This window comes from Calonectris borealis, chromosome 5 (assembly GCF_964195595.1).
Source record: "Calonectris borealis chromosome 5, bCalBor7.hap1.2, whole genome shotgun sequence".
Taxonomy (NCBI): domain Eukaryota; kingdom Metazoa; phylum Chordata; class Aves; order Procellariiformes; family Procellariidae; genus Calonectris; species Calonectris borealis.
Window position 1 is genome coordinate 39,591,621 of NC_134316.1, and position 26,947 is coordinate 39,618,567.

The window sequence follows — 26,947 nt, forward strand, 5'->3', positions numbered from 1 at the left end:
TAAAGGCCTTGTAATTACGCAGGAAAGCCCGGTGCTGATAGACGAGCCAGAAGGCATCCCAGTCTATTTTTCCACAGCTAACCTGTTTGTGGAAGACCAGAATAGCTTACCCATGCTGGGTAAGCTGCGCGAACAGAGGCGATTCACACAGAGAGACTGGCCCTTGGATAACATTAAAGCTGCAAAGTTGGTGGAGAAGGAGAAAGGACGATTAAGTCCTGTATCCATCATGTCCCCCGTGGCTCTGTGGACAGCCCAGCTAGGGAAGTACACAATGCCACGTAGTCAACATCATGTTGGCAGCTCTCCCATAGCCACCAAGTCCACCTCTAGCAGCACCCCAGCACCACGGTGGGAGAGCCAGCCACCAAGCCTGGAGGAGCCCGGGCACCATTCCCCACCGCTCTTCCAGCACTGGCACCTGATGGGGAAGGGGCAGATCTCAGGGGCTGTGCCCTCTCCAGCAGGCTGGAGCGGGACCCCTCTCTGCCAGGAGCAAATTCATACCAAAGCCCACAGGGATTTTCACAAGGCTTCGAGTTGCCACATTAGTCCCTGCTTACTCTGTCCAGCTGTCTATTTTAAACCAAGCACAAATGCAGTCCTTCAGCAAAGAAATGCTCCTATCGATCAAGCCTCCGTCTGAGGAAAAGACTATTCTTCTCCCCTTACCTCTTCGAACAAGCCCATTAACTTTACTCCAGTTATCAAGAGACACCTCCTGCCTGCGGACATGTCCAAGCTAGGCAGTATCCATACCAGGAGAGTGGAGAAAGTACAGGTCCTCACAGTAGCACATGACCTCATGCAAGTGATGAGAAGTAGCTCAGATTTCAAAAGTTATCTGTTTTAATTACACACAGTGAGATTTATAACACAAGTAGGAACATTTAGATAGTTGTTCAAACATTTCTTTCTTTAAGAAATACAGTATGGAGATTGCTAAGCTGGCAATGCCCTAAAAGTAAAATTTAAAAGATCTTTCCTTCCATCTGAAAGAAAATGTTCTTCTGTGCTTAACACATAAATAAATATATTAGACCCAGGGGTGTAATGCAGCAGGTGATTTCACTCATTCAGTCTAACGCCAAGGGATAGTTTTCTGCATTACTACTGAAAGATGCTAAGCTGTGAGCTAATGTGTAGCTCGATGAATGTACTTGAAAAACCTATTTGGTCCCCAGAAGGAAGAGATGCTCAGTCTAGTGTGGACCATGACACTGAAGATGCCCCACCTTAAATGAATTTTGGATTCTGCATCTCCTGATCTCAGCCCATGCCACTGGATATGTCTAAAGACCTGATCCTACACAGAGCTCTGCTGAAGCCAGTGCCCTGCCATACTGGCACCCAATGCAGGACAGATGCCTTCAGCTTCAACCCTACCTGCAGCTGGGCAGGCTGCTAAGGCAGCGGTCTCTTCTGACTCGGTTTCAGTCTTCTTCAAAAATCACTCTGACTCTTCCTACATGTCCCTTATTAGGGCAGAGATGCTCCGTTCTGGGCCTCCCTGGAACAGAGCAGTGCAACAAACAGTGACCAGGGCCAAGACCCAGGGCAAGAGACTTTCCATGGTAATGCAGCACTAGAAGAGGTAACGGCTGCTACATTACCCCCATTTTGCATGTGGGGAAACTGAGGCACAGAGCAGTGATGTGGCTTCCCAACGGCTGCACAGCAAACCAGAGGCAGGTCCAGGAGAAGAAGCCAGCTATCCCCATCTTAGGTGCTACAAAGCAATGGTTGGAAAAGGGAACCAGCCAGGCAGGTCTGCAGTAGCCACAGGCATGTTAGCAACAGATTTTTAAACAATTTTCCTGCTTGCAGCTGCCTCAGCTGCTCTGTGAGCACTCCCAGCTCACCAAGTCTGGCCAGTCAAACCACCACTGCACAGCCTTTATGCTAAATCGGGAACCTTGGTCCTGGGCTAGACTAGGTGCCCTCACACCCCCTTTCACCACTGTTTTGCCACAGGGACTGCTAGTAACCGAGCAGAGCCACTTCCTAAACTATTCCCCTTAGAGCTGCACCGTATAAGGCTGTTAAGCATGGCCAAAATGGGAAAAAATCCCAACAGAAATTTTATCTGGTCTAATACTAGCCTTCTCGGTTGTGGCGAACAGAGACATAGTAAAGGTCTGATTTCCCTTTTTGTCAGCAAAGGTGGATTTTGCCCTGGCAGTTGCTGGGAGCACAGCACAACAGACCCATGTCAGGCTGAAACCCAAGCTGCGACTCACTGCCAAGAAGCTCTGCTGTTGCCAGAGCTCGGGGGTTCTCCTGGGTGCCCCGGTACGACAGCACAGTCCCACACGGCGATTCACAGTGGTGTTTGCTGGTTTCTTTGAGGACTGTAGACTTACTGCGGCCTGTCTGCTTCCCCCAACTTCCAGGCTTAGCAGGAGGAAGGACGTGTGCTCCAGACATCACATAAGTAAACTGCAATCCGGCAACACTGGGAAGAGCTCATGTGCCTGGGGACGCTCCAGAAAATTAAGCTGAATTAATTAGGAGTGGGAAGTTAAGGCATGAGAAAGCCCTGTGTGGACGCTCACGCTCTGAAGCAACATGACCTCAGTTCAGTTTAGCTTAATCTTCCTGCAAAGGCAATTAGGCTAGAGTAAGGCCCCGGGAATGAGATCATCCGCACAAGGATTTAACAGACTTTAACTAACGTCTGCAGGCAATCCCTCAGTCAATAAAAATACAGCTGGCCCAGCGTGGTTTTGAGAGACTCCAGTCTGACTGTGCTCAGTGCACGGCCACCAACTCAGACACCAGTGGCACCGCGCTCCGGTTTTGTTCCTTTTTCAAGTTTCCCCACAGTTTCTGGGCATATCTTCATCTCTATGCTAAGCACCAAATATTGTAACAACTACCAGAAACTTCACGTCCATCCTCACGCAGAGGCCATAGCCACCATGAGCTTCCTGGAGAGCAGCATGGCCATAGCCTGGACTCAACCACTCCAAACCAAGTTGCCACCGACACAGCTACAGGGTGTTTAAATAGCTACGAACCACTGCAGCCACGCTCTACCCTGCCAGCTCTGGTCAGCAGAGAACATTTCTACATGCCAGCCTATCGCTATCATTTGGATGTTATTTTATTATTTTGTTGCGCTAAGACAAGCGCTTGTTTCTTGATTGCAATAGTAAATCAAGAGAAAGATGCTTGTACTCGGCCATTTAAAAAAAAAAAAAAAAAAAGATCCCCACTAAAAAGCATGATTTGATTTTGTTACAGAAAGTGATGCTTGAGGTTGCGGTCTTAGCTCAGCAGCGTTCTGGCACATGTACTACATCAACCAAATTAAGGGGCAATATCAAGGAGAACGTTATGATGGCAGAATTAATTTTGTCCCATGGCATGACAGAGATGCTTACCCAAACGTAATTCTTTCTCTTTATACACGGTGCAGGCATCAACGACATAACCACGTCTCGTCATTTAAATACCACAACGCCACATCATATCGGTAAGTGCAATACCTCTCAGTACAGCAAATCTCTTTATGCATTACAGACAGAACTTCTCAGTGTCATTCAGGAGAGAAGAGTTTAGTACACTGCTCTTACACAACATACTAGAAATTAAATATAACAGCACATAATAAGAGAGAACCGCTGGAGGCATATTTAGGCCACCTAAGTTTTGCAGCTAAAATAGCTGTGAAGTTAACTGTTTCACCCTCCAAAGCGGAGTGCTAATGGACAGTGAATGGCATAATACACAGCCATTCACTTGGAAGGGAATTTTTGCCTAAAAGGCTTAAAGCAGCAGCTTTCAGCCTGCCATTTTGACGGCAGACTGCGGACTGCTCCTGAGGGATTCATGAAAGGTTATTGCGAAAAACGAGATCGCTATACACTATAAACCAAAGTCAGGTGTTTCTAAAGGGGCTCATATGTCCCCCCCTAGAATATTTTGAAGGTGCCACAAATTGAGAAGGGCTGAACACTCTTCCATGAGGGACAAAGTCCTTGTTTTATCCTACCTGCTTTGCACCAGCATAACTTTCTCTGTGAGAAGGGAGCATCTTCTGATGTATACCATTTCGGCAGAAATTACGAGAGAATTAGGCATAAGTCAATTCAGCTGCACATAGCAGGATCAAGATAATTAAATTGGTGAGAGTACAGTGGACAGCAAAAATCCAACAAGGTGTTTCACATATGAAGCTCTGCGTGTAGAAGACACTGAGTGTACATTTGATTGTCAGATAAACAGTTTGTAATTGTGTAATGAAATATCATTTTATAACTATACACACTGGGGGCAGAATTCATGTTCTGCTTGGCATTATTGACTTCTAGGACTTAATCATGCAAATGGAACATTCTCTTAACGAGATTTTTTTAAAATAGCCTCTCTTGGGTTTAAATGGAGAATGCAAGAGAAGAAAGGCGGCTCTCCATCCCAGGGAAGGATTTCACACAAAAACACCCTCCACTGTATGTGCCACACGCTCGCCCCGGGCAGCTGCGCTCAGGAGGGCCCGGGACAGAGGTGCACCCTGCAGATCCCCTGAGCGAGCACCCTGCCCAGGCAGCCTGTGCAGGCGTGGGTTATCGGGGCTCGGCGTACCCACGCTCAGCTCCACGCGGTTTACTACAGAAAGAACGTAATCCTAACAGTGGAAAGGAAGGCTAAGGAGAAGCAAAGCAGGAAGGGCTGTAACACATGGTATTCATGAACATCTATATTGGAAACTTAGCTGTGTCCAAAAGTCTCTGTTTCGTGCAGTTCCCATGGCTGAACACAGTTCAGCAACCACTTGTGCAGAACAAAGCTATGTTCTCTGCCTGATGCCAAAAGTGCCATCAAATGTCTGTCCTGCTTACGTGTACTGAGCATTAAACACCATTTAGCTGGGCCCGGCAATGTCCCAATTTGCCACTAATGGTCCTGCGTCGGGGTGCAGCACTCCGTGCTCTGCACGGCTAAGTAGCGATGGGAGGAGGTAGCTTGGACCTCCCAGCATCAAGTCTAATTCAGGAAAGAGCAGAAGGGAAGGTGATGGTCTCTCCTCCGTATTCCAGCTTCCAGTCACCAGGAACTTAGGGACCATCTGCACCCTAGTCTGTATCCACCACAGCGTGCTGAATACAAGGGGCTGTATGAGAGCCTGCCCTTTCTAATCTCCTAAAACTCACTTACTGGAGGTGACACCAATATTATGTATGATGTTCCTCAGCTTTTCTTATATTGGCATTACTTGCCAATCCTGGCTCCTTTCTCCAAGGACTTTTAAAGCATATGAAGCAGAGGTGCACTTGGAGGCGAAAACACAAGCGAATTGAGAAATGAAGGAGGGCTAGAGAAGGAAAGGAGGTAAAAGATGCATGTAAGAGTATACGCAGAGAAAAAGAGAGAGAAAAAAGAATACGAAACTCCATCTGGCTTCTTTCAAGAAAAATGGAAGCTTGGTCCTATTCCCAACTTCACAAGCCCCTATTGTTTTATGAAGAATCAGTATTCAAACAGTGAGGGCAGTGAGCCCCACTGTACAATACCCAGTTGTTCTCCATCCTCCCCGGGCATGTTTGATGAATTCAGTCAATGCTGCTAACCTTAGGCTGGAGCGTGGGTGGCTCTGTCACAGGATGGCACAGCTTACACAGGGCCAGGGCCAAAAGCACCAATTTCAAGATTGATCTCTTCTAGCATTGGTCCGATAGCACAACAAGCTGCCATGCTGATACCCAGTACCCAGAGCATCCCCTCTGGGATTTGCAGGCTGCGATTAGCAGTTGAACATGCCACCTTCCCTGGGGCTGATGAAAGCACCTCTGTCCCTATTGATTGCCAATCAATAGCCACTTCCCATCTCTCCCTCTCAGTTTCTGCAGTAGCAGTGTTGGTAATCAAATAAGAGTGGCAGGCTGATAAGATCCTGTTATCAGTGCACCAGCAAAATGGGATTCTAGATCTAACCTCAGATGCCACATTTCCAACCCTGATCACTGAGATTTAACCCCTCTGGTGACTGAAGTACGTAGCCGCAGCTGTAAGACTTGCAAGAAAACTTCCCAATCTCCATCCAGGCCAAGAAAGCCAATGGAAGAGCCAAATTCCTGCTCCCACTGAAACCCAGGGAGAGCAGGAATAATTGCAGGAAGGGCCCCTAATGGCAGCGATTACCGTTTACTGCATCTTCTCATTGCTTCCTGTTCTACTTCCAACTTACTGCAAGAAACAAAAACGCTGTGCAGCCAAAGGGGTCTAAACTGCCATTTTATTCCATTTTTCACAAAGAAACACCACCAAAAAAATTGAGGTTCCCAAAGAGTATCTCACACATTCCTCTACTGGGCCTGGGAAATCTCTACACCCTCTCAGCTAGGAAAGGAAAGTCCTTCCACTCCACAGGGGATTTAAATATTTCAGTGCTTACTTGCACTCCAGTCCTGGCAGACTTTGGTTAAAACCTCATGTAAACAGCCCAATTTCATGGCTATTTACTGACATGTCCTCATGGCACATGGCCATCTAGAGACACCCGGGCTGCCTGAGAAGGGAAGCTTTAAATAAGCTGCCATGACTGCACGGCTCCTGCTCTTTCAACCGATCAAGTCCAAATGACATGGAAATAACTTTGCCAACAAAACAGCAAATACCAGCAAAGAGATGGTTAACACAACTCCCTCCGCCTGCTCTAACTGCTGGAGTCTTTCTATCACAGGAAAGAGGCTTGAGCTCAGGCCCTCAGAGGACTACTCTATTTAAAATTGAATGTTAACAGAAAAAAGAAGAAAAAATTCAACCAGACATCAGGGTTGAAAGACAGCCAGGCTGGCTGTTGTGTTACTCCACATGAAATACATGATTTCTGACATCTCAAGAACATGGTGCTTCTTCCCTCCTTATCACTAGCACTTTTTTTTTTATTTACTATTATTTCTAGAATGTTCCTCCTGCTTTTTCTCCCTTTCTGCCAAATCTGCTACAATGCCAGTGTCTGGAAGAGAAACTTGCGCTGGGGTCACCGCTGCTGGGCCCCAGCCAGTTTCACACCTATGACACATAGCCATCCTGCAAAGGGACATCCTCCAACGCCGCCCAGGGGGTTCAGCAAGGAGGACACTTGCCGGACTGGGATTTAAGCTGCTACCACAGGGCTGTGCTCTCCCCGGGAGCTCTGCTACGTGTCTAGTAATCAACACCTCAGCTGGTCAGCATCTAAGAGCACTCGCCTGTTTCAGATGGGAAAAAGGCACAAAACGGACATTGGGTGGGAAATTCTAGCTCACCAGCTTTGCCTGGACATCCCCCAGAGCAGGGGAGAAGGTGGGCAGCTCGGGGAGACCTTCCCTTGACATCCCAGTGAGAGCCAGAGCTGCTTGCATCTTTTACAGGGAATAAACCTCTGCCACTGCCTGCAAAATCCCAAGTCAATAGCAGTGACTTATTGGGCTACTATCTAAGACGTGCTATGCTGCTGACTCACATCCACAGGGACCGCCAGGTCTGTGGGGTCTCACGGGGCCCACCCTGGGCAGCAACAGCCACTGAGACAGGAACACCAGGGGGGCACATAACTGTGTGCATGAGCATAACTTCTGGGGATCAGTTACAGAAGGGTGCTTAGAAATTTGTAGTTGAACATCAGCATTGCATAGGTGTCCAGCACTGTGGTTTCTCCACTGTGTTGCTGATATTGATTCTCCTTATATAGTTCACTGATTGCTGGTTAATTATACATCACCGATAAATCAATGCACCACTTCAATCCTGATTTGGTTTAAACTGCACGTACCGAGCAGTTTTTCCCTGAGCTCCTTCCCTGCAGAGCCACTCCCAGCCAAGCTGGCCCCCAGCCCGCACCTGGGCGATGGCTGACCCCATGCCAGGCACCAGACCCACATTTCTCTTGCCCAGCTTCCCGAGGCCCCTGTTGGCCCATTTCTGCTGCACGCCGAGGCCCCTCCGGCCAGCAACCCACACTCCAGTGTACCAACCTTCCCCTTGGACCATGGTCTCCATGGGGCAGGGCTGCATGTCACCCCACCATCCCTGGCGTGGGTGAAGATGCTGAACTGTTCAGGCCTTATGTTGACTCCTCAAGGTTGTGACTAGGAACTGGCTACCTGTTAAACTTCAAAGCACTGACACTACCTTTTCAGCCTGACAGACCGGACAGCTTTTTAATCCATCTTGTAGTCACCTATCAAGGCCATATCTCCCTAGTCTGGCTATAACGATGCTATGGGAGAACACAACAAAAACTAAAAGCCAAGGTAAATGACACCCACCGCTCTCTCCGTGGCCACCACTCAGGCATTTCATCACAGAAAGCAATGAGGTTAGTCAGGCATGATCTGCTATGGTAAACTCATGCTGACTCTTCCCAGCCACCTTCCTGCACCTACAAATAGCATAGTCTAACATATATCCACTACAAGTTGGTTGTCCTTTGCTGTAAAAAAGCTTCTCCTTGTAGGTTCTTAGGCTGGTCAAGGCTAAAAGCAATTTAAAGTTGCTAAAGGACCACAACAGTCTCTGGAGAGAGGCTTGGGTGCCTAAGGGCTTATTGCAGAAGTTGAGATGGGCACGTACCCACGTCACACACTCTGATGTCAGCTAATGAGCAGGCTGTGAGCAGGACCTTGCCACCTTTATGGATGGGTCTTCAGTCTCCACAATTCACAGAGGTACTCACCAGGGTCTGGGAGCAGGTCCTTACTGGGGACAGTACGGGCAGCATGAGTGGAGGAGACAGTGGCATCACCTCCTGCCCACAACATACGTGGTATGCATGTGACAGAGAGAGGGGACGGCGTGCCCAGTTGTTGCAAACAGGTTAAAACAGATCAATGTTTCCTCAGCTGCTACGGGGTTAGCAAGTGGTTGATGTTTTAAATAGCAGGGCTCTGGTGAAACACCACATCCCTGCAGGAGCCTCACAGCAATAGCTGACATTCAGATCCAAGCAGGCTCCTCAGAGAGAGCTGCGGGAACCCAGGGTGGCGGGGGCAGCAGTGCCACCGCACGACGTAAAGCCCACCAACCTCTCTCTATTTCCCGCCTGGGCACAGCGACTGAAGCATCTCAGAAGCGACCCTGGACAGGCCACCCCAGGCAGGCTTTGTCCCAGCGCCTGGTGCTTCTTGGTGGCTGTGTGGGAAGCAGGCTGTGACTTCCACAGCAGCACACATGTTTTTTCCTGAAGAAAAGCATGATTTTGAGTCCCTGCACCCCAGACATGCCGACTGCCCTGCTCTCCAGAGTCTGTGTTTTCAACCGAGCACCACACAAACTCTCTCTCTCATCACCCATCCAGCACTGAAGGATGCTCAGCGCCCAGGCGCTCACACCTCGGTCACTGCACGCTCCCCAAGAGCAGCACACCCCTCCTCGTGGGACGGGCACGCTGCTGCCGACCGTGCCAGCCCCAAACCTGCCCGACCCGGGCACTCTCTCACCCTGACCACCCCCTGCCCATGGTACCACCGCTGCAGGCTGCCAAACACAGCCTGCCTGCAGGCACTGGCTTTTGCTTGGTAAATAAAATGATCCTCCGGCCCAGTTTGAGCAATTTGGAATCCCTCCGTATGAAAGAAGAAATACAAACATAAAATACCTTTAATTGATACAAAAAACTGCCTGAGTTAACCAAATAATATTACCTCAATATTCCTCAGGTACCCTCCACACTCGTCTACAGGAGGTCAGACAACCTTGGGTCCCACCACCTTGTTAGAGAAAAAGCATGGAACTGTTTCTAAGGCCAAACAAAGCACAAGCCAGCTGGTAAAAGGGGTTTCCCTAGGAACAGAAAACAGAAAAGGTGTTACTCCACAACGATTTCCTTGTGCAAATGCAGCTGAGCAGTGAGAGTTACTCCAGAGCTGTGGTGCAAACACAACCCTAACGCAGCCAGGGAAGAGCCCGCCACAACTGTTTGCCCAAGTCTCTCTCCCGTTCTAGACAAGGATATGGTGCTTGAGAGCCACCAGGATTTACATGGTGGTTCAACATTTTCTTTCACGCCAAATCTCTTGCTTTGCTGTAATGTTTGGAGTTGGGGATTGTCATTACAGATACCTAAATGCCAAGAAGGAAGGAGAAGATGTGCATGGGGAAGAATACTGCTTCTCTCTTCACTCCAAGTCATACTCAGTTAAAGGCAGTGCTGCCTGAAAAAGATCAGATGGCTTCCCAGTGTGACCTGAAGCATTCACTGGAAATAGGTAGTGGGAGGAGGTAGGCTCCAAGGTGCTGTGGATTTTTTGGGGGTTTGGGGGGAACACAGGCAGAGTAGACACAGCAGCAGGGAAAGTGCAGGAAGCAGAAAATGGCTCCTCCTTCCCTTGGCTTGCCTCAGCAAGGCTGAAAGTTTCTTCTCCTACCAGTTAGTGCAGGAGGAACTAGGAGATACATTTCAATCCACCTCCAAGACATCCCCACTGAGTCCTGGTTGAAGTACTGGCCTTGCAACAAGGAACCAAGCCCCAGCCCCACGTTAGGGGAGAAGACCGAGCCCCGTGGTTCTCAGCAAGTAACCCTCACGCATTTCTTTTTCTCTTTACAATCACCTTGTTCTCTATCTGCCTTCCTCCAGAGTACTTAGCAATTCACAGCTAGCTCCTTCAAGCCCTGGACATACCCCCACCAGGGCCCTGCTGGCCAGTGATTCCCTGTGTAATTGTACCCAAGGAAAGAACAAGGCCATCTAAACACACCTCTGCTCCACCTTCGGTGATTCCCCCCCAAAACGCCAGTCAAGGACACACATTGGGATTCAGATCCATTGCCTTCAAGTCAGCACAAGGTTCTCCTGCCTCCTAACGGGAGCAAGCCTCACTCACCCGCTGCCTCCATCATCTCTCAAACGTCTCTTCCCTGCTTCCATCTTGTATTCCAGAGGTGTCCAGCTCACTCAGAGCTCTGGGATTTGAGGGCAAAGAGACACCTTGACACTGACAGCCAGCAACACAACAGTACTCACAGCAACTACAATCTTGTGACAGGCAGACGGGTCTAATTACTGGTGTGGGTGGACAAACCTTCTGGGAGAACCGTCTGAAGCTGCTGACCTACAGGAGGGTTGGGGCAGTGCAGTCTCAGCAGTGCATCGTCAGACCTGTACGGACTAGGGGTATCCTTCCATCCCGAGGCAGCCAACACTGTTTCCCAGTTGACTTCTACTGTGGGGAAGGAAATTCCTCCACATGATTTCTTTAGGTACTCAAAGTCACTCCAAGGCCCCACCCTGCCCTCTCTCTCTGGTTTTCTGCAGATTGATTTGAGCTGATGCCTCTGGTGAGAGTGAATTGGAATTGCAGTATCCCATGGAAGTCCCCTATGCGGTGGTCAAGTTCGGTGTTCCTCATTTCTAGCCTTAAACCGTTTCAGATGCTGTGATGCTGCGGTTCACACCGGAGATGGCTGCACTTCAACTGGCACTACCGTTATTTCTCTCTCCAGAGCATATCAACTTGTATCAACAGGGTATCAGCAGGAAGGTAGGACACTGCCTAATGTGGAGCTCAATCACTTCAGCACACTCTGTATCACAGGCTATTACTACCCAACAAGGGGCAAAAAGACAAGTTTAAAGGGTTAAAGAAAACCTCCCATCCTTCAAAATTCCCGGGAAGCTTCAGAGACCAAACCAGTCAGAGAGGATGGCGAGGGTGGAGGCGAGCAGCCCTGGTCGGAGAGGTCCAAAGGTTGGGAAGAGGGATATGGGGGCGGCGATGCTCACATGCTGCTAACAGGTTTATTCCGCTGGCAGGGATTCCTTCCAGAAGCATTTGGGTAAGTGCTGTACACCGCCGAGTTCAATCTGCGCTAAGCAGATTAGTTCCTTACCGGTGAAAGGTTCTGGGCAGCAGCAGAGAGTTGCTCACCATGTGATACAAGGGGACTGTCATTACGTTTCATAGATATGATATAATTATACGCTCCCTGGAGGATACTTCTAATTGAATTATAGGGTGTCTCACAAGTATTCTGGGCAGTGGTTCGAGGAAGCTCTCACCGCCCAGAACAAGACAGAGATACCCTTTAATTCCATTAGAGGTACCCGCTGGAGCTGTTACTCTATGCGGGAATTCGCTTAAAAAAAATCATCTCCCCCCAAAATCAGAAGGGAGGTGTCCTTAGCAGAAGTTTGTTGTTGCTGCGTACTTGTTCCTCGGGCCTCCCCTCCGCAAGCTCGCAGCCCCGTGAAACTCCCTCGCCTGCCACCCAGGACGGCCCTGCACCGCAAGGGGCCGAGGGCAGCGGCCGTCCCCTGCCCGGGTGGCTGCTGGGCTCCCTTCCCAGCGCGGGGTCAGGAGGTACGGCGCCGCGGGAGGTGTCACATGCCAGGCTGTTTGTATGGGGGAGGTCTCAGCCTCCTCAGAAAAGACGCTGAGAAGCGGTCCCCAAAGGCAAGGCATTAATAATCCCAGGGCCAGGCCAAACAGGGCCTCCAGTCATGACAGCGCACGCCGGCGAGGTTCCCCCCTCAGCCTGCCCATCCGTTCGTCCTGCCTTCAAGTGAAGAGCGGTGAACGGCTACCCTGCTCCCTCAGAGACAGCCAGAGCGACCCCGGGCAAGGCAGCTCGCTCCCCCGAGGCTGGCCAGGCTTCCACCACTTGGGCACCCAAAGCTGTGCTCCCAGGGGCCTACTTCAACCCTTGCATTTTGCTCTCTGTTTTAGTCCAGGCTCATGCAGTTTTCCCTTGCGAACCAGATCTTCCCAGGGGAGCTGCAGCACCCGGCTTGCAAAATCAGCTGCCCTGCTGTCCCCGCGCAGCCCGCCTGCGGGCAACACACTGGGGACCGGTACCCCTAAACCGCCGGTAGCCGCCTCTGCACCACGGCACCTCACCTCCTCAGGCTCCTGGCCAGCCAGAAGCACTGCCCAGGGACACATGTGTAACCTACTGCTCCCCACAGAGCTCAGGGAAGGAAAAAAACCCACCTGCCCACATACGGATGTTCTCCCAGCACCAAAAGCTCCTTCGCCCTTTACCCTCTCCTCTGGGGGCTGTGCACCAGGGAAACCACCCAGCACTGCTCCTCTCCTGCTCCGACACGGCTGTCTACAACTTACTGTCAAGCCAGGGGAGATGTCACATCTGTTATGCCTTTTTTTGCTGCTCTGTACCATACAAATGATGGGATAATCAGGCCCCAGAGCCCATTTTTTTTTTAGTCACTTCAAGGGAAATCCAGCACCAGCTGCCCACCACAAAGTCTAATGACCTAGTGAAGCTGCCATCAGCTCTGACTCCCACGGACTATGTCTCGCACCGCTCCACTTGTCAGGCCGCAAAAAGAGCAAGAAAGACACTTACGCCAAGAACTTGCTAATTATAGAAAAAGAAAACCTTCCTATAGGACAGGCACCACGGTCACCACGGAGATAAAGCACACACAGCTCCTCACGCTTCCACGGTGCTACAGCCTGGCACGCCAGCAGTAGCCAGGCATCTGATCCACTCCACCCGGCTACAGCTCTCAGGTATTGCTCTGCAGCATACAGCTGATCAAACCCTGGCAGCCCAGCTGCTAGGCAAGCAGTTATTGCTCGTACAGAGTCCGTTTGCTGCTATTTTGCGTTATTCACAGCTCTGCCCACCGCCGGTGGTGTGAGCTAACAGGTCATATCTGGAAAAAACTGCCAGTTCACAGGTTCTCCCTGCCCAACTCCACTACGGAAAGACAAAACTACTGCGAGCTATCAAAGCTAACCACAATCCACCCCAAAATAAAGAAGCATTTCTGACGTCTTAGAAAACAGAGTGCTCAGTGCCTATTTAGTCTTGCACAGTTAATACACTGGTCCTGGCACATCCTTCCTAAACAGCACCGTGGTCCAGTTGTCTTTACTAAGGGAGGTGGAGATAGCGGTATTAAGCAGATGATCATCTCAAGCAGATGAGGTAAAGGAGAGACCAACCCAGGAGGGAAGACAGGTAAAGCAAAGATAAACAGAGCAGAATTTCTACATTAAATATTGATAACTTTATCATGCTTTTTTCTCTGAAGGATAAAAGCAGAGCAGGACGGCGCTCAGGTGGGGATTTTTATGAGGGTCGGACCCGTTTGGCTTGCTTATCTCATGGAAAGAAAAAAAGAGGCACAAAAGGTAATTCCTACCCCATTTCACTTTAACAACATACTTTTACAGAGAGCACCAAAGAGGCGCAGCAGCAGAAAAACCATCTATGACACACTCAGCACAACAGTCGCAGCACAGGCAGGAGCAACCACTCCTGGAAACTCTGTTTGGAGAGGCGAACGGGGGAGAGAGAAAAAGCCTCTTTCCCCCCCAGCACCTAAAAACACCAAAGGAGATCTTCCACAATCTAACGGAAGGACCAGGAGATCAAAGCCATGGCTTTTGCTCACAGGGGGTAGAGCATCAAGCCCTTTATACCTGGAAGGACTCCACGCCAGCACCTGGAAGGAGAGCAGCAGGACATAGTGGAGGCTGTCAGGGATCTGATGTCCAAAGGAGGGCTTCCAGGCGCTGCAGTCCAGCCCTGGGGCTGTACCACACTCCATTGAGGCTGCTCAGGCTTCGAGGCAGCTCGGCAGATGTCTCCATTGGCCTCCTAAGGACAGGTCCTGCAAACCCTGGCAGGAAGAACTGGTCCTATCTGATGTTCAGAATTCCACCCTGCTGCCCTTCCAGTGGAACCCACCTAAAAGACCCGACCCGCCGAGCAGCCAGGGCCTGCTCAACACCAGGACTGGTTCAGCTGAAACGTGCTGGCACCCAGGCAGAGACTTGAGGGGCCTTGTCTGTCAACAGCCCATCTGCTAAGACAGCTGTAAATATGTACCAGTCCACATTCCTCCCAGCTTTAAATCTGCTGTTTTCGCTGAAGCTAAATGGAGGATGAACCTGGTCCCCGGTGCTTCTATCAGCTAGCATAGCAAATTCTCTTATCACCTTTTATCCTGACATGAGGTAAACAAGAATCAAGCCACACTGCTAGCAACAGGTAAATCATCTCTTATTTGGAACAGCTGCTACCCTCCACCAGGATCAGCTGCTTCTGCTTAGCCACAACAAAAACGTGCTGGAGGACCTCTGGCTGGGGAGATTTTAGACTCTGCTGTTCTCCTCAGCTCATTTAGAAAAAGATAAGCCCATGTTTAACTCAGAAACTTTGCTGGCACTCTGATCTGTTAGAAGTCACAGGCACATTATAATGATGCTGTAAGTAATGTTCCCACCGTGGGTGAAAAAAAACAGAGCACGTACTTGGAGTGATACATAGTCTATCAAGCCTTGCCACCAGCATCTCTTCTTATCCCCTGAAGCTGCATCATTCAAACTGTGCCTTCTCCTCCTTACAGGTGGGAAACAAGTATGACCTGTGTCTCCGCAAACCTGTGTGTAAAGGGCGTGATGTCTAAGCCACTCGCTTGCAAAGGTGCTCCAGACAGTAATGCATGAGTCAGTGTGAGCAAAGGAGGCAAAGCTCACCCAAGCCACAGCAGACTTCTTGTATCTTGGACCAGTTCTGGTCTGTTGTTTGTTTTTGAACCCAAACCTTGGTTGTGACACTTGGCAGGATAAATTTCCCGGTGTTTGCTCTAAACTAGGAATATCACTGCCCTCTCTGATATCTCCCAGAACATCCTTTCCAAGGGCCTCCTACTTCAGGAACCCATGAGCTTCCCAGAGGCTTCTCTGCTAGATCAGAGCACACACCAGCTCTGAAGAGCCGATCTCTACCACATGCCTCTCTTTTGAGCTGGGGTCCCAGGCCTCCCCTGTTTAATGCTGTCACATAAACTCATACAAATGCCTCCTTTGATAGACAAGACGTCACAGTCTCCGAGAAAGGATATTGTTTGTCCTTCTTCGTGGACAGATAGCAAGTATGTCCCCCCGACACCTGCCAACAGGACTATCTGGGAAGGTAAAGGTCAGTTCAGGGCTTCTCTTCTTCCCAGGATGGTGCCACGGTCTCACATTTCTGCAGGCTGATTTTACAAACGCTCCAGAACAGTCCCCTGACACCTTACACTAATCCCTGCAGGTCACACCACCTAGACCTCACGGCGGGACTACAGCAGAAACCCAGAGCGTGGGTGTGTGCGTGTATAAAGGACTTCAGTTAAATTAGAAACTGGCACCGTTAAGAACACTGACATAAGAATTTCACAGCAAGAAGCAAATACAACAGCCTTTCACCACTGGCAACATAGCGGGGGAAAGTTTTTTTTTAACTGGAGGACAGCTGCTACTGTTTTCCCTTAATCCAAATTAAAACAGGAACCAAGAAGTTCTAATTTCTGTGAAGGTGTAGGAAGAGAAAGCCAGAAGGAGCTTACCCACTGACAGAAACAAACTGGAGAAGAGTTTGGAGGATTCAATCTCAAGAAGGCTCTAATGGGAAAGAAGCATGTCCTGAGGGAAGGAAACCATCAGCCTCACACAAGTTCTCATTGCCTGGAGTCCCACTAATTAGTCTTAATTTTCTGAGGGCTGTTCTCCTCAGAGCCCAGAGCCTTAGGATCGGTGCATGGTGTACGAGAGCTGTTGAACTAGAGTTCACACTAGATTACCAAAATAATTTTGTAATGACCTCAGTCATTAATTGGAGTCATCACAGCTGATAGAAATAAACCAAGGTCTGCAGATGCAGCACACCTCCATGTCATGTGACCAAAATTTAATTTAGGAAAATGAGCACCCAAAACCGCAGTTACTGTTGACAGCTTGGGGGAATAGTGAGATATTGCAGCTACTGCCTATACCTGTACCAACCTGATTCGCAGTAGCTGGGGGAGAGGTCAGTGAATCTGCATAAACTCACTGTAGTTCCGAGTAATGGGAAATTACAAGCTTGACGTACACAGACCTTCTGGATGGAGCACAGGCCAGCAATCCAGGGAAATCAGTTTTATTCCTGTCTTTGCTTCTGAACTCCTGGGTAATCCAGAGGGAAAAAAGTCACTTTCTCTGCATTTTTCCCCTCATTTGCAAAATGGGAATAATGTCCCTCGATCTCCTTTGCAGAGTGCTGTGAGATCTACTGATAAAACACCATGCAAAAGAGCTAAGTATCATTAATAGCATTCCCCTCAAAATGCCACAACCATGACTGCGTAGGTGATCAAATTAAAAAATTAAGTTGACAGTTTCCTCAAGCGCTGAATGGCAAAAAGGAAGGACAATTAATTACACCAAACCTCAGTCTGACGTCCTTCAAACAGAAAACCACCATTCACCTCTCTCCACTATCACCTTCACCAGGTCTGCTGGGGGAAGCTAACAGCCGCCACGGCAGGACCACGAGCAAGGGGTTAGGGCCCAGGTATCTCTGCATCCTGGTGAACAGGAGAGGAAGAGGAGGAGGAAGGGATACTGGCCTTCCCACCACACAAGGGAGGCACAACACACAGAGAGAGGGCAGCAGCAGCAGCGCATGGTGGTAGCCTGGGGCAGTTGTTGGCCACCAGCCTCGGGGCACAGCACCAACCTGAGCTTGACCCGGACAGGACCAGCTCTGGCCTTCACATGCATACATACATGCACAGCCCATGAGCCCCGCTGCCAGAAAATGCTTCAAACCCCTAACAGGAAGAAATGCATGTGGTTTTCCACTGCTCAGCGTCATGGCAGCACTTTGGAAGTCCCGCCCCGCCGAGCTAGGCACGCACTCGGAGAGAGCCCGAGGCTCACGGTGACTCCGTGGAGCAGCCGCAGCCACGCACGCAGCAGCCCGGGGGCTTCTCTGGGGAGAAGCAGACAAGGAGAGGCAACGTGCAACTTGCACGCAACGTCCTGCCCAAATCCTAAAGGGAAAAAAAAAAACCAACTCACTGCCTGTTGAGGCAGGCTTAACATGTTTGTCTGCAGCAGCCTCTGTACGAATGGAGGAGACAGTCCTTCTGTTATCGAGAGCTCTGCCTAAGACACACACAGATAAGAGACTGGGTTTCCACATGTTACCAAAGTTCAGCCATGCTAACTTTGTGAAGAGGCTTTGCAAGCCATTTAATACCAGTTTAATACCACAGCATCTCTCAAGACCTGGTTCCTTCCTGAGCCGCAGGCAATACTCTGAGCACTACGGACTCAGGGCTACACCTCTAGCAGCCTTCAGGTCCTGCAAGTAATCGAGCAACCAGCAACAAAAGCAAGTAGCAAAGTAGATCTCTTGGCCCAAACTTTAACTCAGTATAGCTGCTGCAAGTGACATGGCCACAGCAGAACTTGTCACTTTATTTTCTAGATGGCATATCAATTAATTACTGGTAACTTGTGTAGCTTCCTAAACTTTCTAAAGCAAGACCTAGACCAAATTTCCATATGAATTTAAAACAGTTTTAAACAGAGGAAACAATTTAAACACAGACAGTTTAAATTAAATTTAATGATTTGCTGGGAGTTCCCTTTATTATGCAAAAAGAAAATCCTTTAAAACCCAATTCACTTTTTGCTGCTGGCTCTTAATGATTTCTTTATTGCTTGGACATGATAAAGCAGCTGGGTCAATCATTCTTCTACATTTTCATACCTCCAAGAACCTAACATTTATTTCCATACAAAATCATTTAATAGAAAAGTGTTTCGTCATCTTCGGAAGAAAAAAAAAACCAACGAAGTTTTGGACTTGATTTTTTGAGAGTTCCCTTTTAGTCAACAAGAGAGCTAGGATTCTGCTTCAGCTGCTTAGGTCATATCTGACCCTCACTGGAGCAGGAGTTCAGAAATAACAAATGTATTGAAAAAGAGGAGCATAATCGAGTATTTGAGACCTGATCAATTCCCTTCTCAACAGATGACAGCATTCAAGGTTATATGGCTTGATTTATAGCTATCCAACACCCATACGCACCCATACGCACCCATACGCACCCATACGCACACAGAGGATGGGTCCATATTTCAATAATAACAGCATTGTTTCAAGCCTCCTCATCTCAGCTTTTCTTGTGCTTTCTCTCGTGCTCCCACCCAAACGTGAGTAAGGAAACTCTGACCGTGTTAGTCTAGAAAGAATCACAGAGGCAAGAAGCAAGACCCGGTGGCAGGATCCATTTCCCTCTCATTCTGTAACATTTGCATCAACTCAGCTTTTTTTAGTCCCACATATTTTAGGGAAAGCCTCTTAAAAACAACCCTGAGATAAATATAACAAGATAAAATGAACTAACTGAAGACCCCTTCTCTATTTAGTTCTCAGGAAAAGTGCTTATCCTTGGCCCTGGGGATTTGGTAGATGACAGCACCTCTCCTATAGTTTAATCTCAAGGATGCTGTGTAATCCAGTGCCCCTCAGATTAATCTAACCATTGCTACACTTACAGATGCCAACCTACAGACTACTTACAGATCGCCTGCCGCTGCAGAATGCAAGCTGAAGTTTCTAAATTCGTGTGTCAGAGAACAAGCTGAGAGCGTGAACTGAAGCTTTTACTCTCCTCCACTTTACACTGATCAGTGCTTCTTTGTGGCTGCAGTTCCGCGGATCCTCAGCATACATACATAGCCACAGCAAAGCTTAGCACTGTCTTACGTGTTTGCAAGATGCTGTTAATTCATCTCCTTCCTCCATGAGTCAAAAAATCTTTTCAAAGTGACTCCACGAGGAGCATGACAAGGTTGATGCAGTGAGGTAGGCAGGACTCCATGCACGAGCAGCTCCTACACCAGCATGGAAACTAGAGCCCAAGCTTCACCTTTCCTAAGCGAGGGCCTAATCAGTAGGCTGAAGTGGGGAGCAGGTAACTTCTCACTGCTTTCTGACCCCCCGTCCTTAGCATTGTCTACTGACCATCTTAATCTTCCTGCTTTCCCCTCTGTTCTGCCCAGGGCTTTGTGGACGCTCAGTCCCTGCTTCAGTGCGCGGGGGACGTCAGTACTTCGTGGTGGATCCCCCTTGGTGGCAAGGCATTTAAGAGGCAGAGCAGATGTTCAGCCAGGCAACCCCCTGGCAATCTGGTGACCCAGTGTCTTCATACAGCCTCGTACCAAGTATACCATGACCAGTCACTCATACGCTGCCCTCTGGGTCAGCAAAACTGCCCCAAACACCCTATCCACCGATCTTCCCAAACTGGGCTGACCAAAACTAGATAGTGTTTGTTGCAATACTAGCATTATGGGTCTGAACTCCAAAGTCAGACCTGAATCACCTCAAATTTGTTTGCAGCCTAAATATTTGCTCAAAATTATTTTTCTGCATTCAGATTTAGAAAGTAAAAAAGGAAGACAAGATTAAACCCACCCATTACAGCTTCCAGGTTTCTACAGCTCTTCCACCTGCACCTCAGAGAAGAGCTGGCAAAGTACAGCAAATTCAGTGTGTTCACTGAATTTAAAGGCCAAGGGCTGATTACTGAAAACTACCTTCAAATGTTTCCAGCCCAAAACTCCATTCCCGGAAGACCTGGAGATTTAAAATGAAACCTGGGAGTGAATAAAGGCAGCCTGCTGGCTGACATGATCTCCCTCCTTGTTAGGCTTATTAGTTTGATTAAGTGCTATGTTGAGCCAGCTACACTAATTCTAGCTTCAAAAGAAATTAATCTTTGCTAGCCACATGGTCTCCACAGCCACTGTGGCTAGCAGGCTTTGTTCCCAGCAGTCTTCTGATGCAGAAGTGAAAGTCACATTAATGCATTAGGTGTGGGCACAGTTTTAAGTACACCACAAATGTCTCATCTGTGCTCTAGGGCATCTTCTCTGGGTCACAAACCACAGCGTTAAGCAACCTACACATACTTGTTTTCTGGACTGCCTTCATCTTCATTAGAGTCTGTCCCACAAGGATGCACATGGTCCTGCTGAACGTGATTTGTTTTAACCCAAGTGAAGCAACTATGTGGGTATGCTCTGACTCTCTGTCACGCTTTTCAAAGACAAAAAGAAGCCTTCCATCAGCTGGAAGATGAAAGGGGGTACAGTTTGGAGTAAGATGGCTTATGGGCTTATTCTCTGGTACCCCAAACCTGCTGGCCTTTCACTGATGGATCTTTTTCAAGCAAGAAAAGTCTCTTCTCGTCAAGACCTGGCTGAAGCAAGGTAGTACCCAGTCTATTTTAGGTAGTCTACTCACAGGAGACTATAACCACGCAGCTGACATTCTTCTTCACTTTCTCTAGAGAAATCAGCTTGCGGCTCAATTAAGGAGACTAACCTGCATGGCCCATCTCCCTGAAGAGGCCAGATGAGGACAGCTGATCCTCTTCCATCTCTGATAGTGGCTGAACCCAGCCACCAGGAGCTTCTCTTCCTTTAATAGGAAGAAGACGTACTTATAATCAAGCATCAAGACTGCAGATATTAGCTGGACTAAATGGTTTAGTGGGCTAAGGCAGAAAGTGCTACTGAATTAGGGCATCCCTACTCCACAGCATTTAATATATTAACATCCTTTCGGGTACTGTATTGGGAGGCTTGGTACAAAGATTTCCCTTCTCTGATGCCGGTTGCAAGTCTGCACAATTTCTCCTTTGATGGCTCAAGTGATGAGGTGTTAACAAGAGGAACCTCGGCACTTAACACTAGGGAGTTTTAGCACTAGGTTCACACCTCCCTCCCTCTCCCTACTCAGCTGAGGGATTTTTCTCATTCCCTGCTAATGTTAACAGCGGGTACTTAAAGCAATTAGACATTATCGCCTCTCTGGTCTTTATTACTTCCTAGCTTCCTATCAGCTACTTCGTACGCAATAAAAGAGCTGAATTAACAGGACTGGTGCAGACTATTCTGCTTCCCTTCTTTACTCTGTATGAAAACACTGGGTCATGGAGCCACATGGACAGGCTGTGAGCTGCAGTGCTTTAGACCATTATTGCCAATTGCCATGGTATTTTACAAGGGGAAAAACCACAGGTAGTAAAAGAACAGACGAAGGGAGATCATAGAGAAGGTAACATGGGGAATATGGGTAGACCATAAGGACGTAAAGGCTGGAAGGATTTCACAAGTCCAGCAGAACAGCTTGCAGGTGTGCCTATGCTGTGAATTAGCTGCCATAGGGACCTGCAAGTTGCACAGGCAGCCTAGGGACACAGGTATGATCTGTTGCTCCTGTGAAAATAAAGCTCCATGTCTATTGAGCAGCTCTTGCTTGCCTGGGAATAACTGTTGTAAACTTTTCGTCTAGGGATTGCAATAAACTCCTGTGCGCTCTATGTTTGGTGTTCAAAAAGAGGCTTTCCCATACTTGCCCAGCCAGATAAAAGCTCACCCTTTTTCTTCTCTCTCTACCTTAACTCTCCATTAACCCTTAGCTTTAGTACAGAACCTCAGAGAATGATATATTTTCCTCCTATCCCCCCCCACTCCAGTATTTCTAAGCCTCACTTTGTCATTCCCAAGAGGGAAGGGACAAGAGCTCTGAGCTCTTAAATCCTGCTGTCGGTTCTTGCCTGAAAGAGGTAAGTAGGGAAACTGAAGGAAAGCTGAAGAAAGGAGCCTGTCCCTTGTCAGCATTCACCTGTAATGGATGCAAAATGTGGGGTTAAACACCAAAACTAGACCCAGGAACAGAAATGAATGGGGTACTTACACAGTTTCATCATTCTTAAACTCCAACTCCCCGTAAGTGTCTTCAAAGTCTTCTCCACCTCCTTTCGCTGTCCCTTCTACTGTCCTAAATGGCACTATGACTGTACCCCGAGCACCTGATGTCCTTAGAACTTTGACTTCCATCACACCAATGCTTTCACTGACATGTATAACATCACACTCAAATGTGAAGATGCCAGCATGGTCATCATCCAGTATAGTCACTGTGGCCACACAAGGAGAAGCCAATATGGCCTTTGGGTACGGGGAGTTACTGAGCTCTGGAGGTTCCTCACTCTCCACCACACGGAGGTTACTGAGCCGCACAAAGAAATGCTCATCTTCCTCAAAGATGTCATCATCAATAATTCCCACTGAGAACTCCTTCTGGGTCTCCCCTGATTTCAAGACAACAGTCCCCTCTGTGAACTCATAGTCAGCACCAGCATTGGCAGAGCCATCCTCTGTTTTATAGTCCACATAGATGGTCTTGGACATATCCCCTCCTTTCCGCACCACTGTCAGGAGAACGGCACCACAGTTCTCAAGACACTGGTAGGAGCACGGATCAAAATAAATTTTGGAGATGAATTCCTCAGGCTCATCTGGCCGCACCTCATGCAAGCTGGTGCTCTTCTTGGCTTGCTCAGCTGCATGCTTCTTCAGAATATTGCCAGCTCCCGTCATCATTCTGGTAGCTTGAATGCGATAAAAGGCTCTGCTCTTTTGCTGATGAGACAAGGCATAGTAGTTAGCCATCTCTACCAGCTGGTCCAAGTCCTTTTCTGGGTGCTTTTGCTTCAGGTCCTTAAGGATCCGGATCATCTCTTTGCGAGATTCATCTACCTCTTTCCCTTCCACAGTCACTAAATTTCCATCCAGAAAGTGGGAGTTCATCATCTTGCCATCCATCTCAATTCCCTTAGGGTGATCACCTTCTGATTCTATGATAATGCCCCTGTGCTTGTCAGTACGGTACTTTTTGTGCATATACTTATAGAAAAGCAGACGTCTGTCTGCTATCCAAGCCAGAAGGACGCAAAGTGGAAAGAAGAAGAGTGTGAGCAGACCTTCCCAGACCTGGACCACACCTGGAGAGAAGACAGCAAGGATCATGTACAACCAGATGTAAGCAAAGATGCTCCATGCAGCTGTGACAAAGAAAACCCTCAGGTGTTTTATCTTTCTGGTTTCCCCATCAGGGATCACATAGACACAGATGGCAATGATGATAAACATATTGAAAGCAGCGCTGCCAACAATTGTAGATGGTCCCAGGTCTCCAGCTATGAATCCATGCCCACACACTTCTATCAGAGACAGAAGGATCTCAGGAGCAGAGGAGCCCAGAGCCATGAGGGTCAAGTTGGAAACAGTTTCATTCCAAATCCGAATGGTGGTCGTTGTGGTCTCTCCATTGGGTTTCTTAATCGTGATTTCTTTCTCTTGTGATGTAATGACCTCTATAGATGCCATGAAACGATCTGCAATGATGGAGACTCCAAGGAACATGTAGATCAGTGCTACAAAGTATACGATAACACGGGCAATTTTGTCCCCAAGGGATGGGTTTTCTGGGTACCATATTGGCAGGATAACACCTTCCTTGCAGTCAAAAGATCCTGAACACGAGCTGTTTTGTACTGAACTGGTTGAGTCTCCCGTCAGGCCAGCATCCACCTGCAAACCATGCAAAAACAGCACAAAAGTAACCAGCCCAAAATGGAGGAAGGCCGAGGTGACAGGCTGCAAGCTTAACCACGCCATACACAAGATGCAACTTCCACTGTGTAGATCCAAAAAGGCCGAGAACCTGAAACAAACAAAACAGAGAGGGGGGAGGGAAGCATGAGAGAAAAGGAAGATGCAACATTTACCCAAACGCACTTCAGTATCTCACCACTGAAGAGTACTGGTAGAGATGCAGGGGTTGTCTCTCTGTCACTTTGAAGAAGGTATTTAGCAGGGACTCTAACAAACTGCAGCATTTACATGCCCAGCAGATGAAGATCAATTGCTAGAAAAGTAACTCAGAGGAAAAATGTATATATATAGTAGCCCACTCTTGACCTACAACATGTGCAATAGGAGTACTGAGTGCTCAGCTGCCACCGATCACCGACCGATGCCATGGCGTTCCCCAGCACACAGCACTTCAACCCAGCACAAGAAACCAAATCTAAAGGCTTCCCTGTCTCACCACCCGGGGGATAAGACAAGTCGAGGAATCCCTAGCAACATAAGAAGCACCATTAAAGGCCAGTGAGCAATCTCCAAATGAAGTCCATTTGTTGGACATAATTCAGTTACAAATTACGGAGTACCTTGGCGGCCAAACCATCCCCACAGCCAGCCCCTCCTAAAAAGCTGCAGATTCTCCAGAAGGATCCTAGGGCTCCCCTGAGCTTCTGAGGCACAAGGCCTCCACATTAGGAGGTAAAGATGTCAGCCCAGAAATAGGGAAGAGGACTCATGCGCTCGGCAAAGTGCCAAAGGCCATTTTTCACTAGCCTTTCCATTGTGATCTGGACAACCACATTTTACGTCAATAATCCTGCTTTTAAATGGTCACAGACACCTACAAACCCACCACAGTTAGAAAGAGCTGTGCTCATGAACCCAGAAGATAGAGCGAAATGCAGCTACCCACCAGCATTCCCTCTGCATCCCTAAAAAATTGATGTATTTTCAAATATCCTCTAAAATGAAAGTAATCTCTAACCTAAAATACCATGCAAAAACAAAGGAACTGATCGATGTATCACGTACATTGGGCATATCACTGCCCCATAATGTCTTCTATTACTTATGGACTACATCGCTGTAGGGCTTGCACCACTTAAAATTGGATTCTGAACCCTTCACATTGTCACGGATCACACTATTCTCCTTCCTTTATAACAGGCCACTGGAAGAATTTGGTCTCAGGCTTAGCTGACAAATCACGTTTATGAGTCCAGACACAGCCAAGTATCTCACAGGAAGCATCAAACTTAATAGCGGCATTATCTACAGCACTTGGAAGGTTCAAGAGCCTTAACTCCCACAACTTTCATTGAGGTTTGTCCTGCCAAATCAGTAGGGCTGGGATTCATTTCCCCTACTGTAACTATCTAAATCTTGGGCAGTAAGTTAAATGAAGTCACTCAGGCTCCCTTCGTAGTCAGAGGAAAGAGACAGCTGCTTCCAGGGGACGATCCTTCCTGTCCCACCCTGTCCTGACCCAAAAGAGGTATTTAAGACCCACACCTCCAGAAGGGATTTTGTCCCTTCCCATCTCTCTCCATGGTCTATAGAGGGTCCCCAGTCAGCCAATTTAGAGCAGATTAACCTTCAGGTGGTGGCAGTTTGAGGAGATGAACTGGCCCCTGAGCCCTTGAGGAGGTCCCTCCCCTCTCCCTTGCACTGTAAATATTCCAGGCAACATTTTAATGTTACCAGCACTAACAAATGCATCTCAAATAGCTATTTTATCATCATGTTGTGTCGCTCGCCTCTTTCCAAAAGCGGGTGCAGTCTTTCCGATATCAACAAAAACATTTTCAACTTTCAGATAAAAATCTATAATGACAAGCGAAACAGGAAGGAAAGCGTGAACAAGGACTGCAAATGAACAAACCCGCTCCTGACAAAGCATGGCAGAGGGGAGAGAATTGATCACGCAGTACCAGGATCACAAATCCATATCTGACACCCTTGATATGAAAAAACAATACACTTCTTCATGCTGCCTGGACTAATTCAGAAGAGACAGATTCTCCCACATTAGCCTACTTATCTTCTCTCTCCAGTGCCTACTTATCTGCCTGTCTGAGTCCCCGGGGATCAGAGGGACCTCAGCCCCGGTGAGAGCTGCTAGCCAGCCCCAGCCCCAGCCCCAGCCCCAGCCCCAGCCTTTGAAGCCTCGTTAAAACGTCTCGCTGCCTGCTTAGCTCAGGGTCACAGGGAAGACTGAGCTACCCAGCACATACAACCTGCGTTCAGTTTGACACTCCCATCGTGTCTTCCCTCCCACTCCGCATGGTATTTCACCAGATCTCTGGCTGCAGGATGTAGGGAAATCCCTGAGAAAGGGCCAGGGAACACGGGCAGAGGGACTATGAGCTGCAAGGCAGATGTGTGCCCATGCACAGTGAAGATGACACGTTCCAGGTGCCTCTGACTCGAGGTGCACACAGAGACCAACTGCACAAGCACAGCAGCTCCAGAACCACCCTGGGCACATCAGATCATCCTTTTCCGTACTGCAATTGCTGGCAGGTATCCACCAACCTCTTGACACTTCCAGCTCCCAGCTCCTACTTAACAGTACAGCAGCCAGTAGGTGCTGTGTCTTCCAAGATCAGCCATGTAGAAACGGCTGACAGAAAGACAGGAGTAATTTCAAAAACATCTACGTGACTCAAGAACCTAAATTTGGTTTCAAAAATTACTTAAGAGTCTAAGTATCTCTTAAATTCAGA

The 26,947-nt window shown here is 48.3% G+C and overlaps 1 protein-coding gene across 4 annotated transcripts in view; it reads right to left on the reverse strand.

The window, feature by feature from the left end:
* Positions 1-24,251, reverse strand: part of SLC8A3 (solute carrier family 8 member A3) — a 94,515-nt gene extending 70,264 nt beyond the window's left edge. For 3 of the 4 annotated variants that reach the window (XM_075151949.1, XM_075151952.1, XM_075151950.1), the window contains exon 1: positions 22,486-24,251. In XM_075151949.1, the coding sequence (XP_075008050.1) occupies positions 22,486-24,251 (1,766 nt within the window). The remainder of the gene's footprint in view (positions 1-22,485) is intronic. The other variant, XM_075151951.1, reaches the window with a different exon arrangement.
* Between the last annotated feature and the right edge of the window lie 2,696 nt (positions 24,252-26,947).